At 43.6% G+C, this 15,868-nt stretch overlaps 1 protein-coding gene across 2 annotated transcripts in view; it reads left to right on the top strand.

Moving 5' to 3' along the window:
* The first annotated feature begins 994 nt into the window (after window positions 1-994).
* Window positions 995-15,868, top strand: part of Spg21 (SPG21 abhydrolase domain containing, maspardin) — a 28,975-nt gene continuing 14,101 nt past the window's right edge. Inside the window, exons 1-4 of one of the 2 annotated variants that reach the window (XM_031344258.1) lie at window positions 995-1,233; window positions 5,252-5,338; window positions 8,759-8,920; window positions 12,497-12,577. In XM_031344258.1, coding sequence (XP_031200118.1) covers window positions 5,276-5,338; window positions 8,759-8,920; window positions 12,497-12,577 — 306 coding nt within the window. In that variant the 5' untranslated portion in view covers window positions 995-1,233; window positions 5,252-5,275. The remainder of the gene's footprint in view (window positions 1,234-5,251; window positions 5,339-8,758; window positions 8,921-12,496; window positions 12,578-15,868) is intronic. The other variant, XM_031344259.1, reaches the window with a different exon arrangement.

Here is a 15,868-nt window from a genome sequence, read left to right on the forward strand (position 1 = left end):
TCTCTCTCTCTCTCTCTCTCTCTCTCCCTCTCTCTCTCTCTCTCTTTTTCTCTCACATACACACACATAGGGGTGGGGATGATTAAAATCTAGGGGCTGAGAGATTGGTCAGAGGTTAAGAATACATATTGCTTTTACACTCGTGTTGGGCAACTCACAAACGCCTGTGATGCCAGCTCTAGGGGATCCAAATACTCACCTGCACCACATACCCTCCCACAAACACACACAAGTAAAAGTAATAATAATAAAAATATTTTTTAAAAGTTCTCCCTTAAACATTAGTATCTTGCTTTAGGACCCTTACAGATTTTCAAACAAGATTGACAGGTCACTCAATATTGTTATACGTTATTTCCGAGCAAAACTCTAATAAGCAATTGCTGAAAGGTGTTGTGGCATTTGCCACATCTCTTCTAAGATCAATGATTAGACTGTTTCTGACAGAAGAGGACAAGCCTAGTGCTGAGTATGTACCCTCAACATCAGCACAAAGCCACAAAAGGAGACAGGCTTCGAACGGAGGTCAGAGGAGGGCGTCTGTACAAAAGGTAAAAGCAGTTTTGCTGAGAAAGCATATGCAGTTGGGAAGCTGAAGTGGAGCGGGGCACGGGAAGCAGAGACTAATGATCAAAATACTTTATATGGGTATCAAAATGTCCTAATTAAGCCATCGTAATGAACTGATATATACTAATTTTTTAAAAATAGACTATGTCAAGGCCCATTCACCAAAGCTATGGCCCAAAGGCGTCGCTCCCCAAAACATGTAAAAACTGAAGTCAGAAACAGATCCCCGGGGCCTACAGCCCAGACTTTCACTGCCATAGCTTCCTCCTCCATGTTCCTGTCAGAAGTGCCCTGGGACTGACCCTTATCCACCGCCAGCCTCCGCAGCCAAGGTACACCGCAACAGGTCTCTGAACGGGGCCTCCCCCACCAACCCCGTCGCCATAGTAACTGCCAGAGCCCCGCCCCTTCCTTGCCATCTGGTCCCGCCTCCTCGGAACCCGGAAGCGGGAGGTGAGCCCGGGGAGCTAGCAGTTCCAGACCTGGGAGGCGGCGGCCGCTGGCTGCTCAGCCGCGCGCCCCCTCGGCCCGCTGCTCCCGCGGGGCCTCTGCTCTGCGGCCTCCCGGCCCACCCGCGCCCTGCCGACTACATCCGCTGCGCCCAAACCCGGGCGAAGAGCCGTCTAGGCTGGAAAGAAAGGGACGCGGGAGCGGCCACGGCAGGTGAGGGGCAGGCCCTGGACAGCAGGAGTGTGGGTGTGCGGTGCGTGTAAGGTAGTAGGTGGGCGTGTATCGAGCATGCGTGACTTAAGAGCAGAGTTCACGAGTGGGCCGGCCCTTGTGACTATGCACGTGATCCATATCTTTGTGTGTGCGTGTGTGCGCGCGCGCGCGGGCGCCTGTATGTGACCGTATGTGCTTGTGTGTCTAAGGTCCAGCCTCGGTTCATTGCGAATTGTTGTTGTGTCTGAATTAGTGGAACCCAGGGCGACCCCGATGGCGATTGGTGCACAAAATCCTTAGTCAGTCATCCTCATTTTCTCGAGCCACCCATCCTAGGTCTGTGGGGCAGAAATTCAGGAACATTTTGGTTTCAGTCAACTTTAAGGGCTGCGAGTAGAGTTCTTTTGGAGATCCTACCTCAGACTAGGTGTGAGGCCTGGTAATGAGTCATGAAGAATGTTTTTTTCTTCTCCCAGGGAGTTAGAAGTTAGGTGCGGATGCTGTTTTGTCTCTATCTGCAGTGGTCCAGCTTCTCTTTTTGCAAGGATTCTGCAAATTGGGAAGCTGTCTAATAGCTATGTATGAAAACAAAAAGATTTTACACCAAGACCTTGAAATGAGGGGTCAGAGAGAAAGATGTGCAGGCAGCTTCTCCTCTCATGACATTTAGAGAGAAGTTGGATAGGTTCCTGGACAAAGGATAACTCTTACCTGAAGAAATCTCCAAAAAGAATAGCTATTTAATACATACAGGTGTGGCAAAGGTTGAAGATCCGTTGTAAATAGCCTGCTGCAGGGCCTTAGATGTAGTTCTGTGGTAAAAGTTCACGGTTAGTATTCTCCGACACTGAGAATCATAGTTGTGTCACCTAGAGACTCTCAAATTCTAATACTTTTTTATTGGTTGTATTAACAATCACAGATTGTCCTTATATAAGTCAGCTATCCATTGAGATAAAGGACCAGCAGTATGTGACTGACCAGTGTTAAACAGTTTGTAAAAGTGATTTCCTCGGCTATGAACTGCAAGTTCTGTTGAAACTCTGAAGGGCAAGTCCATGCTCACAACGAGCAAACTTATTGTCCAGCAACACAAGGTCCAGAAAGAACTGGGAATCCTTAGCCTCCTGAGGCGGGTAGGGGTGGGGGTGGTGTTCCTTGATAAAGCTTATCTCTGGCTCTTTCCTCCCCAGTCTGAACAGGTGCTTTTGTTTCTGTAAAGAACAGAGTCATGAGAAATCAAATCTGCCCTGAACTCACTGCCCATGTTCCTTTTCATCCTGGCCAGTCTGGTCACAATCTCAGCTAACTTTCTGGGCCACAGATTTTTTTAGAATGTGTCTCTTGTGATTTGGGAAAGCATCCGGCTTAAGTGGATGAAGGAGAGCTAGAACAAACTTTCTTTTTCATACCCTTCACAGCTGCTTTAGCTTTGCAGCGGGGTGGGGGTGGCTGGGGGGTGGGGTCGGGGGCTGGGGGGTGGTGGTGGGAATTCTTTCTAGCTGTCAGCTGGTCCTAGCAACATTTGGGAACTTTCCTTGCCAGCCACCAAACTAGCCCAAGTGTTAGCACCACCTGTCCTTGCAAAAGTATCCTCACAGCTGTGCAGACTCTCTTATGCATCAAGATTAGTTACATTGTGTTCAGTACTAAGGTGCTTGTGAATTATACGGAAGATTTGGTAAGGACTACCCTTCTGTTGTGGGTAACTCATTTGTGTGCCTGCCTGTGTGTGTGTGTGTGTGTACTGAAGTTTGGTTTGTGAATGGCAGCTGATTCCAAAACTATGAATAATTTTTATTGTAAGTTGGTTGATCCTAGAAGTAAACTTTAACGAGTTGATTGATGTTTTAGTTTTGTGTGTTTGAGACAGGGTCTTCCTATTACTATATATCTCTGGCTGGCCTGGAACTCGCTATGTAGACCAGGATGGTCTTGAACTCCCAGAGAGCTAGCCGTCAGCTTCCTGAGGGCTAGGATTAAAGATGTGTGCCATCCCAGCTGGCTGTTTAGACTGTTTTTAATATTCCCTCCTGCACACATTCTAGAAAATGGTTCCAGTTGGAAGTGCACAGACGCTGTGGTGGTATTTCAAGTCTGTCTTAATATAAAAGATTCCAGGATTAACTGTATGTGCTGCTAGTTGCTTTCATTTTAAAGTAATAACTTAAGGGAGACAGGAGAGTTATTAACTAAAATGAACTACATAAATGTATGAAGCTATCAAATAAAACAAGTTTAAACAGTGAAAGATGTGTTAAAAGAAATAGTTTAAATGGCTAAGATATTTTTAAACATGTTAATATCTTAGATAAAATGGATTTTTGTAAAGGATGGTGTTCTTTGTTTTAGTGTTCATAACCACATCTGTGCACACTGGCTTCAGCACAAGATTGGTGGTGATTTACTTGATGTTTTAAAACGATTTACAATTTTAACAACTCTCTCTTAAAGCATTTCCTTTGCTTTGAGTTAAGAGACCAGTATCCTATCAGTCCTGTAATTAGAGTTTAACGTTAGACTGCCTCCGTTTACTGGAAGTTCAGTTTAGTGATGCTCAAAGGCAGCAGTCCAGTGTTGTGTCCCTGAGGGAGGGCCAAGGAATGAGGAAGTGTTTCGTTGAGTTGGGAATACTCTACCCCTTGCCAGTCCTGAGCTTTTTCTAAAATGGAAATTAAAAGTCAGCCTAGAATTAAGTTCTGGACTCTCAAACTCAATCCTGCTAGGGAGTCTATTCCCGCCCTGGAAGTGGGGGAACACCATGTTCATAAAATGTGAGTCTTCGTGGTGGGTGGGTGGAAGTGCCTCTCTTGACAAAAACAACCTGGACCAAAGACCTTAATTTCAGGTTCCTGTAATGACATTGTGTGAGCAAAGAAGGAAAGCCAGTTCACAGCCTGGAGGCTAACTTGGTTAGGAGGGATTCTCAGAGGGCCTGGTTCAGCCTCCTCAGGAGTTAGTCATCCTGTAGTCAGCAGGTCAGGTGGGCTGACTGCCAAACCATCCTAGGCTTTGGGGAAACAAGCTCAGAGGTGGCTGACTTAACCAAGGTCATAGAAGTGCTGAATACTGTTAATCCCTGCGGTTGGCAGAGGCAGGTAGATCTCCTGAGTTTGAGGCCTTTCTGGTCTACAGAGCCAGTTCTAGTATGGCCCAAGGCTACACATAGAAACCCTGCCCCAAAAACCAAAACAGACCCCCCCCAAAACTAGAAGACATACCTTTTTTGTATAAAGACAAATATTTTGTTGTAAATTACAGCGTATTTACATTTATATCACAGATGTTTCAGAGAGGTCTCTGTCACTTTCCAGCACTGAGGACTGAGCCCAGGGCTTTGTGCATGTCAGGCAAACGCTCTGCCACACTCAGCTACATTTCAGCTTATGGTACCTTTTAATCACATCCGTGAGAATGGCATGTGTGTCCCTCCCATTCTTCTTGGGTATTAGTTACATGTGAATTAAAGTTAGATTTTGGTGTGTTGAGAATCATCTGAAAACAAGCTTGCTTTGTCATATATGTCCTATAAACATATGGGAAGTTTATTAAAATTGATTCTTCAGGTGTTGTCAGAAGAGTTCAGAGTCTCCTAGGTAGGATGGGGTAAAAAAGAGTATTCTGTATCCAATGTGGTTCTTTTTGTTTGTTTGTTTGTTTGTTTGTTTCAAGACAGGGTTCCTCTGTGTAGTCCTGGCTGTCTTGGAACTCACTCTGTAGACCAGGCTGGCCTCGAACTCAGAAATCTGCCTGCCTCTGCCTCCCTCTGCTGGGATTAAAGGCCTGCACCACCACTGCCCACCCCAGTGTGGTTCTTTAATTCTGTAAAACCGATGTCCTCTTTTGGAGCTACTGAAGGGATCCATCCTGTGGTCCTCTCTAGTTTAAGTTTGTATGGATGAGACAAACAAGCGCTTCTTTGGTTAAAGTATTGTTGGTGCAGCTAGACCAGCCTTTGCATTGAGTTCAGGGGTAATGAGAATTCTCACTGCGAAACTGTCATCTGCTTTTCTTTCAGGGTTAACCTCTGTTTCTGCTCATCATGGGAGAGATCAAAGTCTCTCCAGATTATAATTGGTTTAGAAGTACAGTTCCCCTGAAAAAGGTAAGTACGATTTTACTGCAGTTCATAGTCACAAAAACTGACACTTGTATGTGGTTTAGAAGCTGTGCCTTAGTATTATATGAGAGTGAAGGTTATTGCTAAATACTGTGACTAGATGTTACAGAGTGTAAAGTTCACCCATTCCCTGTCACATGCAATCAGCTTTGGAGTGCAAAGATCTTCTTTTTTTTTTTTGGTTTTTCGAGACAGGGTTTCTCTGTATAGCCTCAGCTGTCCTGGAACTCACTCTGTAGACCAGGCTGGCCTCGAACTCAGAAATCTGCCTGCCTCTGCCTCCCAAGTGCTGGGATTAAAGGCGTGCGCCACCACTGCCTGGTGGATTTTCTTATTTGTAATTCCTTTTACATACTCAACCTGGGATAATGTAGTAAAATATAGATAGTATAGTCATTTCTGTTTCCATTCCTCAAACTTAAGCTTCATAGAACTCTGTGTGCAGTGACACTTTCTTAACTACATTCCTAGAACCCTGACCAAGGCAACTTATCAAAGTTTATTTGGGGCTTACAGTTTTTGAGGGTTAATTAGAGTTTGTGGCTATCATGGCAGAGAGCATTGTAGGCAAGCGTGGTGCTGGAGCAGTAGAGAGAGCTTACAGCCTCCTAATCAACAGGCATGAGGTAAAGAAAGACATACTGGGAATCTTTTAAAATCTCAAAACCCATCCCCAGTGACACTTCATCTCCAGTAAAGCCATACCTCTTAATCCTCCCCAAACAGGTCCACCAACTGAGGACCAAGTATTCAAGTATACGAGCCTATGAGGACCATTCTCATCCAGACACTGTAGATGCATACTTACTCAACCCTAGTCATCCTCCGGAGCCCATTTGCTTAGGATGTGTGTAAACCCTCAACCGTTAGGTTGAAACTTGCTGTTGACTATGAACCCCATGTTAAACAAAGGCCATTCCTATCACAGAGGGAGTCTTTGCTGAAGCCCTGCAGCAGTATTGGATAGTGTGATGTCAGGATCATCAGTGCTGTCTGTTAGAATCATTTTAGCAAAGCAGACAGCTGAGAAAGTATGGTGCGAGTGTGAGTGTATATAGAAGTCTGAGCTGCGTTTTACCCAGGCAGAGGCTTCCTGCTCAGAGCCCTGGCACCACTGCAGAACTCCCCAGGTATCTTAATGCTCCCAACAGTTTGACAAGGTGTGTGCTATGGACAGGAAACCTAAGGTCTGTGGAGTTAACTAGCGTATTAGAGATCATATTGTCTACTAGACTTTGGCTTAAAAATCAAAGTAGTCTGGTTTCAAAGTCAGGCTAACTGGGACTGCTTATAAAGGGAGCCCCTGGGCTGGAGAGATGGCTTAGTGGTTAAGAGCACTGACTGCTCTTCTAAAGGTCCTGAGTTCAAATTCCAGCAACCACCTGGTGGCTCACAACCATCCATAATGAAATCTGACACCCTCTTCTGGTGTGTCTGAAGACAATGACAGTATATTTAGATATAATAATACATAAATTTTTAAAAATTACATTTAAAAAATAAATAAAGGGAGCCCCTTTTTGCTTACAAGGAAACTGTTGCCAGCATTGAAGTAGAATCCCTCTCCCTCGGCCTTTCAAGTAACTCCCATGAACTATGGCTTCCTCAGCAAGCTCCCTGATCAGCCCTGAGACCCCCAAGCTGACCTAAATATTCTTATAGGTCACTTCATTGATAGGTTCCTCCCCACACACTTGTCTTTCATGAGAAACTTGCTTGAAATTCTATGGTGCTTAGATTTTAAGTTGTCAAGCAGAGCAAATTCCAGGACGGCCAGGACTGCACAGAGAAGCCCTGTCTTGAAGAAAACAAAAAACAAAAGTTGTCAAGCAGATACTGTGTGTTCTGACGAAGTTCTGATGAATCTGGCATTCAGAGAACTCAGAGGAAGTTGAATACCCTTAGGTATTTCTGGAGTATGCTCAGAATGTCTCTGTCAATTCATAGAACACACTGTTTCAGAAGATATGTGTGAGAGCTACCGTTTCAGAACCTGGCAATTGTGTTACTTTCCTCCCAAGTTAGTTATTGAAACAACTCTCTAGAAGATTGAGATTCTGCTTCCTTACATGGTGTCACAAGGCTTGGGATTTGTTGTGCAGGCTGGAGAGGTCATCAGGCTTCGTTGTTTGTTTTTTAAAAAAAAAAAAAACATAATCACGGGGATCACGGGGAAAAAATACGTAGGAATTAAAACAAGTAGCACAATATGAAGGTCAAAAAACATGAGGTATATGCTTTTATCTGCCGTAAGGCCCAACAGAAATGATTTGGAGTCCCTGAACTTTGCTCTGCCCCATTTGTCAGCTCTTGGTGACACCAATGACCCTGGTTAGTCAGTTGCTACTCACAGAGGGATATTGTGGAGTCTACAGTCCTGCTAGCTAGGAACACTCAGGGAAAAAAAAAGGTAACTATTGATTTGAACTGGCAGGTGTTGGTGCAGTGAAGTATAATAATAACTAGCCTTCATCGAATTTGTGTGAAGCACGTGACTTGCCTCATTTCATGTTCTTTCTTCCCTATGATTTAGTGTCATAAGAACACTAAATGACAAAGACTTCTTCTGACAACCTCCTCCACATCCCCTTCCTAAAAAAACAATTTACTTTCCCACATCTCAAGTGAATGGCTTGAAGCATTTCCTGAGCCAGTGATGAACACATACAGTTACCTGGTCCTTCATCTGTCAATGAAGTTCCTCCTCCCTCTCAGATTTGCACCACATTGGATCCAGAAGCTTCTGGGGTCTGCCAGAACCTCAGTTCCTCTTTGTCTGCACTGTTCAATCTCTGACCCTGCTGACCCCAGCCAGTGTTCTGGGTCAGAACTCAAGTTTGACTGCAAACTGCTCTTATGTACACACACACACACACACACACACACACACACACACACACACACACACACCTTCTCATGGAAAATATAAAATGCCATGCAGAGTTTACTGTTTACTGGTAAACAAAACAGACTTCCCATTATTCTGCACAGACCAGTTAAAAACGGAACAATTAAACAATTAACTGGTTAAGAATCTGTTTGGTCTTTTTTTTTTTTTGGTTTTTCAAGATAGGGTTTCTCTGTGTAGCCCTGGCTATCCTGGAACTCACTCTGTAGACCAGGCTGCCCTCGAACTCAGAAATCTGCCTGTCTCTGCCTCCCATGTGCTGGGATTAAAGGCATACGCCACCATTGCCTGGCAAGAATCTGTTCTTTGGAATTTTTTTAAAGTGCACTAAGGAAAAGGAAGGCAGAGCAGCTTATTATGGGTACTCACCTGTGATTCCCATATTGTCCTGTAATATGACAGGTCTATTACAATTGTCAGTGACTGTTATAAGTCAGCACCTTCAAACCCCAGTCACGAGAAAGTTCCTTTCTTTCCCCTTTTAATCTTGCCTCCAGATAATTGTGGATGATGATGACAGTAAGATCTGGTCGCTCTACGACGCTGGCCCCAGAAGTATCAGGTGTCCTCTCATCTTTCTTCCTCCCGTCAGTGGAACTGCAGATGTGTTTTTCCAGCAGATTTTGGCTTTGACCGGATGGGGTTACCGGGTTATAGCTGTAAGTATGGCTGCTTCAGCACTGAATCTCACATTCCTGGGCTTTGCCATTCTGTTTCTGATGAACTATAGTAATGGGAACTCTTTATTTGAAGTAAGATTATATTTTCCCATTTTACTTCTCAGTTACATAGCCTTTAGTTTTCTTATAGTGCATCAAACCCATGGCTGAGAGAGCGCCATACCACTAACTGTATGCTTACCATAAGTGGCTCCACACCACTAAGCTATGTGCCCTGCATTGGTTTGCTTTTAAAGTATCCTCAAGGTGTCATCAAAAATGGCTTTGTATTTCTGAGTATTTCTTAACAGGCTTAGGAATTATCTAGGGTCCCACTGTCCTTCTGAATTTCTTTAAGAGTGAGAGTGTTTATGGGAAGATTCTGTGGCTTGTGATAAAGGTTTGTAGTGTAGCCGGGCAGTGGTGGTGCACGCCTTTAACCCCAGCACTTGGGAGGCAGAGGCAGGTGGATTTCTGAGTTCGAGGCCAGCCTGGTCTACAGAGTGAGTTCCAGGACAGCCAGGGCTACATGGAGAAACCCTGTCTTGAAAAAAAAACCAAAAAACAAAGGTTTGTAGTGCAATCAAATTTAAGCTTATCCCGAACCAGCTTACAAATAAGTGAGACTCAAACTTTGGTTATTTTATTTGGCTTTGACAATTACTGGTGTCACCCCTAATCTACTTTTGTAACTGCTGACCTGGCTGCCTCCCCAGGGGTGTTCCCCAATTACTTGCTGTTTCTTCTTGCCAGTGTGCTCATGGGCCTCTCCTCATGATCTCTCCCCTCTTCCTCTCTACCTGCAACCAGGTAACTCGAAACCTACCTCTAACTCCTCCAGTAATTGGCTGTAGCCAATTTTATTTAACCAATAGTTTTAAGTTAAGGAACAAGGTTTGTACAACAAAAGCTTGTAAATGCAAGAATTTACAGGAAGCACATATTCTTCAGCTTTGTATAGCTGTGGTGGCTTCTGGGACCTGCACTGTTCTGTCCCTCGCTCCCTGTGGGCTTCTGTTGTAATCCACGTCAGTCACTGTCTCTGTGTTTGGGGGGGGGGGGTAGTGACTTTGCATGTTGCAGGGACAGAACACCTGCCAGAAGCAATGTAAGGAGGGAAAAGTTCATTTGTCTCACAGTTCAAGGGCACAAAGCACCGCTCTGCCACAGCTACAGGGACTTGAGGCAGTTGGAAGTGCAGAGATGTCACGGCTACAGGAGCTTGAGGCAGTTGGAGGCTGAGAGATGCACAGCTACAGGGGCTTGAGGCAGTTGGAGGCCGAGAGAGAATGTGAGTGCTTAGCTCCCTTTCTCCTTTTTAATGTTCAGTCTGTGACCTCAGTCCATGGAATGGTGCTGCACACGATCAGGTAAGGTCTTCCCACCTCAGCCTGATGTAAATAATACCTCATGCCCATTCCCAGAGGCCAGCCTCCAGGGTGAGTCTAGAGTCTTCAGAGTTGGCAGGCAGTGTTTGGGTTCCACATCAGAGGTCCCAGCAGACACGTCCGAATCCTCTTTCTCCTGACAGCCCTTTTCTTGGGAGAACAGTTGTCATCACCACTGCCTCCAGGCCTTTTCTCTGGCTCCATCAGAATCTCTGTGGCTAATCTTCCTTTGTCCTGGAGGTTCAGTCACCCTTTACACACAGCACTCCAGGAGAGTGAGCACCCCAGCCCTCCATAACCATGGGTGGAACCTGATCTGCCCTCGGGAATCTGCCCTCGGGAAAGCAAATACTGACTGACGGGGCTTCCTGCCTCAGACTGGCAGTTCTCAGAGGCCTTAGCTCTGTCTGATTTTCTGTTTTGGTTTGTTGTTCTTTTTCCCATCTGTCCCCTCCTTTGGTTTTTCGAGACAGGGTTTCTCTATGTAGCCCTAGCTGTCCTGGAACTCACTCTGTAGACCAGGCTGGCCTCAAATTTAGAGATCCTTTGTCTCTGCCTCCCAAGTGCCTTATCCACAAATAGAATTTTATAATAAAATATATCAAATCTACAGCAGTATCTATCCCAGTGATTTTTCTTCGATAACAATATAAATCTGAGAGCTTAAAACAACAAAATGAGACTGCCAGGTGTATGTGTGTGTGTATAGATAGATAGATAGATAGATAGATAGATAGATAGATAGATAGATAGATAGATAGAGAGACAGACAGACAGACAGACAGACAGACATAGATTTTTTTTTATACTGAGGAGGCTGAAGATAGATGTCTCATGTAGAGAAATAAAGAGGGCTTGCTTGAACACACACAGGCACCCAGTCCGATCCCTAGTACCACACACACACACACAGACATACAGAGACCACACACAGACACAGAGACACATGAGACATACACACACACAGACCACATATACAGACATACGGACACAGAGAGACACACACATGGAGAAATTCTTAGGAGAAAAGTCTCAGTTCCTAGAAATGAACTCGTCACTTAGACTGCCCTTGCCCGGGATATTAGCAGGCAGGCTTCTTAGGGTCAGCTGCTACACTTAATTTTTGTGGTAAGTGAAAGTACAGGAAATCAGAAAGACTAACAAAATTGCAAAGGACCATTTTATTGAACGTTCCTTAAATGCTACTCAAAGGAGGTGGGAAGTGTCTTGAGAAAGGATTTTATTTCCGGTTCTCCTGGCTCTTTGAACTTCATAGGCTCAATTCAGAATGAAAGTTGGGTTCTTTTCTTTTGTTTTTTTTTTTAAAGGTTTATTTTATTTATTTTATGTGTATGAGTACACTGTAGCTGTACAGATGGCCGTGGACCATCATGTGTGTGGCTGCTGCTGAACTCAGAACCTTTCTCCACCCCACTCGGCATAATTTACTGCAGCTGTCTTCAGACACACCAGAAGAGGGCGTCAGATCTCATTATGGGTGGTTGTGAGCCACCATGTGGTTGCTGGGATTTGAACTCAGGACCTTGGGAAGAGCAGTCAGTGCTCTTACCCGCTGAGCATCTCGCCAGCCTGAAAGTTGGTTTCCTTACCTGGACGATCTCTGCTGCAGTTGCTCTTGAGCCTCAGACTCTTTGGAAAGGAAATTGATGAGAATTGAAATTGTGTGGAGCTACATTGATGGCTCAGTGGTTAAGAGTGCTGACTGCTCTTCCAGTGGTCCCAGATTTAATTCTCAGAAACAACATGGTAGCTCTCAACATCCAAAACTGTATGTAGCCCCCGGGATCTGATACCTCCTTGGGTCTCCATTGGCACCTGCATGCATATGGCTTTCAAACACATACACCTGAAGAAAGGTTTTGTTTGGTTTGGTTTTGTTTTTTTGTGATCAAGTTTCTCTTTCTAGACCTGGCTGTCCTGGAACTCCCTCTGTGGACCAGGCTGGCCTCAAATTTAGAGATCCTTTGTCTCTGCCTCCCAAGTGCTGAGAGCAAAGGTGTGCACCACCACCCAGCAAGATAAATCTTTAAAAAATTTAAAATGTTATTTTCACAAACTTAGAATAAGAAACAATGCTTGGGCAATAGGAAATGTTATGGGATTCCTGAATTATTCAAATATGAGGAGCATTTTAAATTTCTGACATAAATTAAAATTTTTATTTCAGTTGCAGTATCCAGTTTATTGGGACCATCTTGAATTCTGTGATGGATTCAGAAAACTTTTAGACCACTTACAGTTGGATAAAGTGAGTAAACTAATAATTTAGAATGTGATTGAAGTGTGAATCCTGTAAAGGCTAAGGTTGTCTTTTTTTTTTTTTTTTTAGAGAATACTTTTATTAGTTTTTGTAATCGAACCCACATAGATAAGACTTTACATATTTAATACAGTGTGTTACCCCTGTACAAATAGAAAAAAAATTAAGTCTAACATTTCTAGACCAATATGGCTGTTAATTTCTGTACAATGCCAACTCAACACAGTAAACTGGGATACTTTTTTCCAAAGTTGACAGTGCAGCTAAAGTTTACAAAAATTCAAATTATGTATATGTGTGTGTATGTGTATTTATATAAAAAGACCAATAATAGCAGTATGTTGTGCATCAATAGCAGCAACAGCTTTTCCAGGTTCTGCAGTCATTTGAACAAAATTGTAGAGACATCAAGCACACTCTATTTAAAAAAAAAAAAAGTAAAAACCAAAGCCCTAGAAAACAGCACAGCCCAGTTCTGTTACTCTTGTGTACATTAGCCGCTCAGTCATCATCTGGAAAGAAAACACTCAGACTGATTTCCAGAGTGGCTAAACCAGCTTGTAATCCTACCAACAGTGGAGGAGCGTTCCTCTTTCTCTACAACCTCGCCAGCATCTGCTGTCACCTGAGTTTTTGGTCTTAGCCATTCTGACTGGTGTGAGGTGAATCTCAGGGTTGTTTTGATTTGCATTTCCCTGATGACTAAGGATGTTGAACATTTCTTTAGGTGCTTCTCAGCCATTCGAGTTTCCTTAGTTGAGAATTCTCTGTTTAGCTCTGTTCCCCATTTTTAAGTAGGGTTATTTGGTTCTCTGGAGTCTAACTTCTTGAGTTCTTTGTATATATTGGATATTAGCCCTCTATCAGATGTAGGATTGGTAAAGATCTCTTCTCAATCTGTTGGTTGCCTTTTTGTCTTGTTGACAGTGTCCTTTGCCTTACAGAAGCTTTGCAATTTTATCTTCTTTTGGGTTTGCTGAAAGAAGATTACTTTCTTGCTTTTTCTAGGGTGTAGTTTCCCTCCTTGTGTTGGCGTTTTCCATCTATTGTCCCTTATAGGGCTGGATTTGTGGAAAGATATTGTATAAATTTGGTTTTGTCATGGAATATCTTGGTTTCTCCGTGCATGGTAATTGAGAGTTTTGCTGGGTATAGTAGCCTGGGCTGGCATCTGTGTTCTCTTAAGGTCTGTATGACAGCAGCCCAGGATCTTCTAGCTTTCGTAGTCTCTGGTGAGAAGTCTGCTGTAATTCTGATAGGCCTGCCTTTATATGTTACTTGACCTTTTTTTCTTACTTCTTTTAAAATTTTTTCTTTGCTTTGTGCATCTGGTGTTTTGACTATTATGTGACAGGAAGAATTTGTTTTCTGGTCCAAACTACTTGGAGTTCTGTAGGCTTCTTGTATGTTCATGGGCATCTCTTTCTTTAGGTTAGGGAAGTTTTCTTCTATAATTTTGTTGAAGATATTTATTGGCCCTTTAAGTTGGGAATCTTCACTCTCTTCTATACCTATTATCCTTAGGTTTGGTCTTCTCATTGTGTCCTGAATTTCCTAGATATTTGGGGTTAGGAGCTTTTTGCATTTTGCATTTTCTTTGACTGTTGTGTCAATGTTTTCTATGATGCCTTCTGCACCTGAGATTCTCTCTTCTATCTCTTGTATTCTGTTGGTGATGTTTGCATCTATGATTCCTGATCTCTTTCCTAGGTTTTCTATCTCCAGGGTTGTCTCCCTTTGTGATTTCTTTATTGTTTCTATTTCCATTTTTAGACCCTGGATGGTTTTGTTTAATTCCTTCACCCGTTTGGTTATATTTTCCTGTAATTCTTTAAGAGATTTTTGTGTTTCCTCTTTAAGGGCTTCTACCTGTTTACCTGTGTTCTCCTGTATTTCTTTAAGGGAATTATTTATGTCCTCCTTAAAGTCCTCTATCATCATCATGAGATATAATTTTAAATAAGAGTTTTGCTTTTCCAGTGTGTTGGGGTAACCAGGGCTTGCTGTGGTGGAAGAACTGGGTTCTGATGATGCCAAGAAGCCTTATTTCTGTTGCTTATGTTCTTGCCCTTGCCTCTCACCATCTGGTTATCTCTGTATTAGCTGGTCTTGCTGTCTCTGACTGTGGCTTGTCCCTCCTGAAAGCCTACGTGTCAGCACTCCTGGGAGACCAGCTCTCTCTGGGAAGAATTTGGGTATGGAGCTGTGGCACAGGGTCAGCTCCAGGATGCAGACAGAAACCAGAAGGATCCTGTCCCAGGCTGCTCCTCGGTTCCTGTGTTCTGAGGGCTCTGGGCGGGTCCCTCTTGGGCCAGGAATTTGAGCAGAAGTGGTGGTCTTATCTGTGCTTGCAGGTGTGTTGGCACTCTTAGGAGACCAGCTCCCTCCCGGTGGTATTTGGGTATGGAGCATTATGGCATAGGATCAGCTCCAGGTGCAGATGGAAACTGGAAGGATCCTGTCGGTCATCTTATTTTTTAATAACAGCTTTATTATGGTAGAATCCATATATCACACCATGTCCCATTTTAAAGTAGACAGTCATATGTTTTAAATTTCCAGATAAAGTTGTAGCTGTCAACAGTGTCAACTCTGGAGCATTATTTCCCACTTTTCCTAAAAGGAAATGTATTGGGCCACTTGCCACCAGGCCATCCCAGGGACCACACAACAGATGAAGAGAGGTCATTGCTGTAGGTTGTTGTGATGTCAGTTGTACATTAGCACCAGATATGGAGGGTTTCTGTGACTACCAAGGCCAGCAGAATAACAGTCTAAGAAGGAAAAGAAGGCAGTTGGGTCAACACAACTCAGTAGCCACTGTAGATTCTGACACTGGGTAGTTTATTTAAGGCATATTTAAGCCCAGCACAATTAAAAAAAAAAAAGTTTCCTTGGGATAATTAATTCATCCACTAAGGCTTAAGGCATGACTACATCGAAACTCTTCATAAAATACCTGTGAAATCTTAAGGGTCTAGAGGGTCTGGTAGGGTCATGCAGATAGCACAGAGGTCACTAGGCTGTTACCTTCCAGCCTTATGGGTGGGAAACAGGTTATACATCTCTGCCTTTGAAGAGACAGCCCTGCATGTTTACCATTCCTGGTTTCCTTAGTGCTTATCTATGAGCACAAGGACCTCGGGCCTACTACATGCTCTGACCCCCCTGAGCAGGCCATGACATCTGTGCTTGAATCTACACATAAACAAACATTTTTTTTTCTATAGTGCAAGTGCTAAAAAATATTAGCAGTCATTCCCCATCTTTCCCCCTAGC

The sequence above is a fragment of the Mastomys coucha genome, unplaced genomic scaffold, assembly GCF_008632895.1.
Source record: "Mastomys coucha isolate ucsf_1 unplaced genomic scaffold, UCSF_Mcou_1 pScaffold23, whole genome shotgun sequence".
Classification (NCBI taxonomy): domain Eukaryota; kingdom Metazoa; phylum Chordata; class Mammalia; order Rodentia; family Muridae; genus Mastomys; species Mastomys coucha.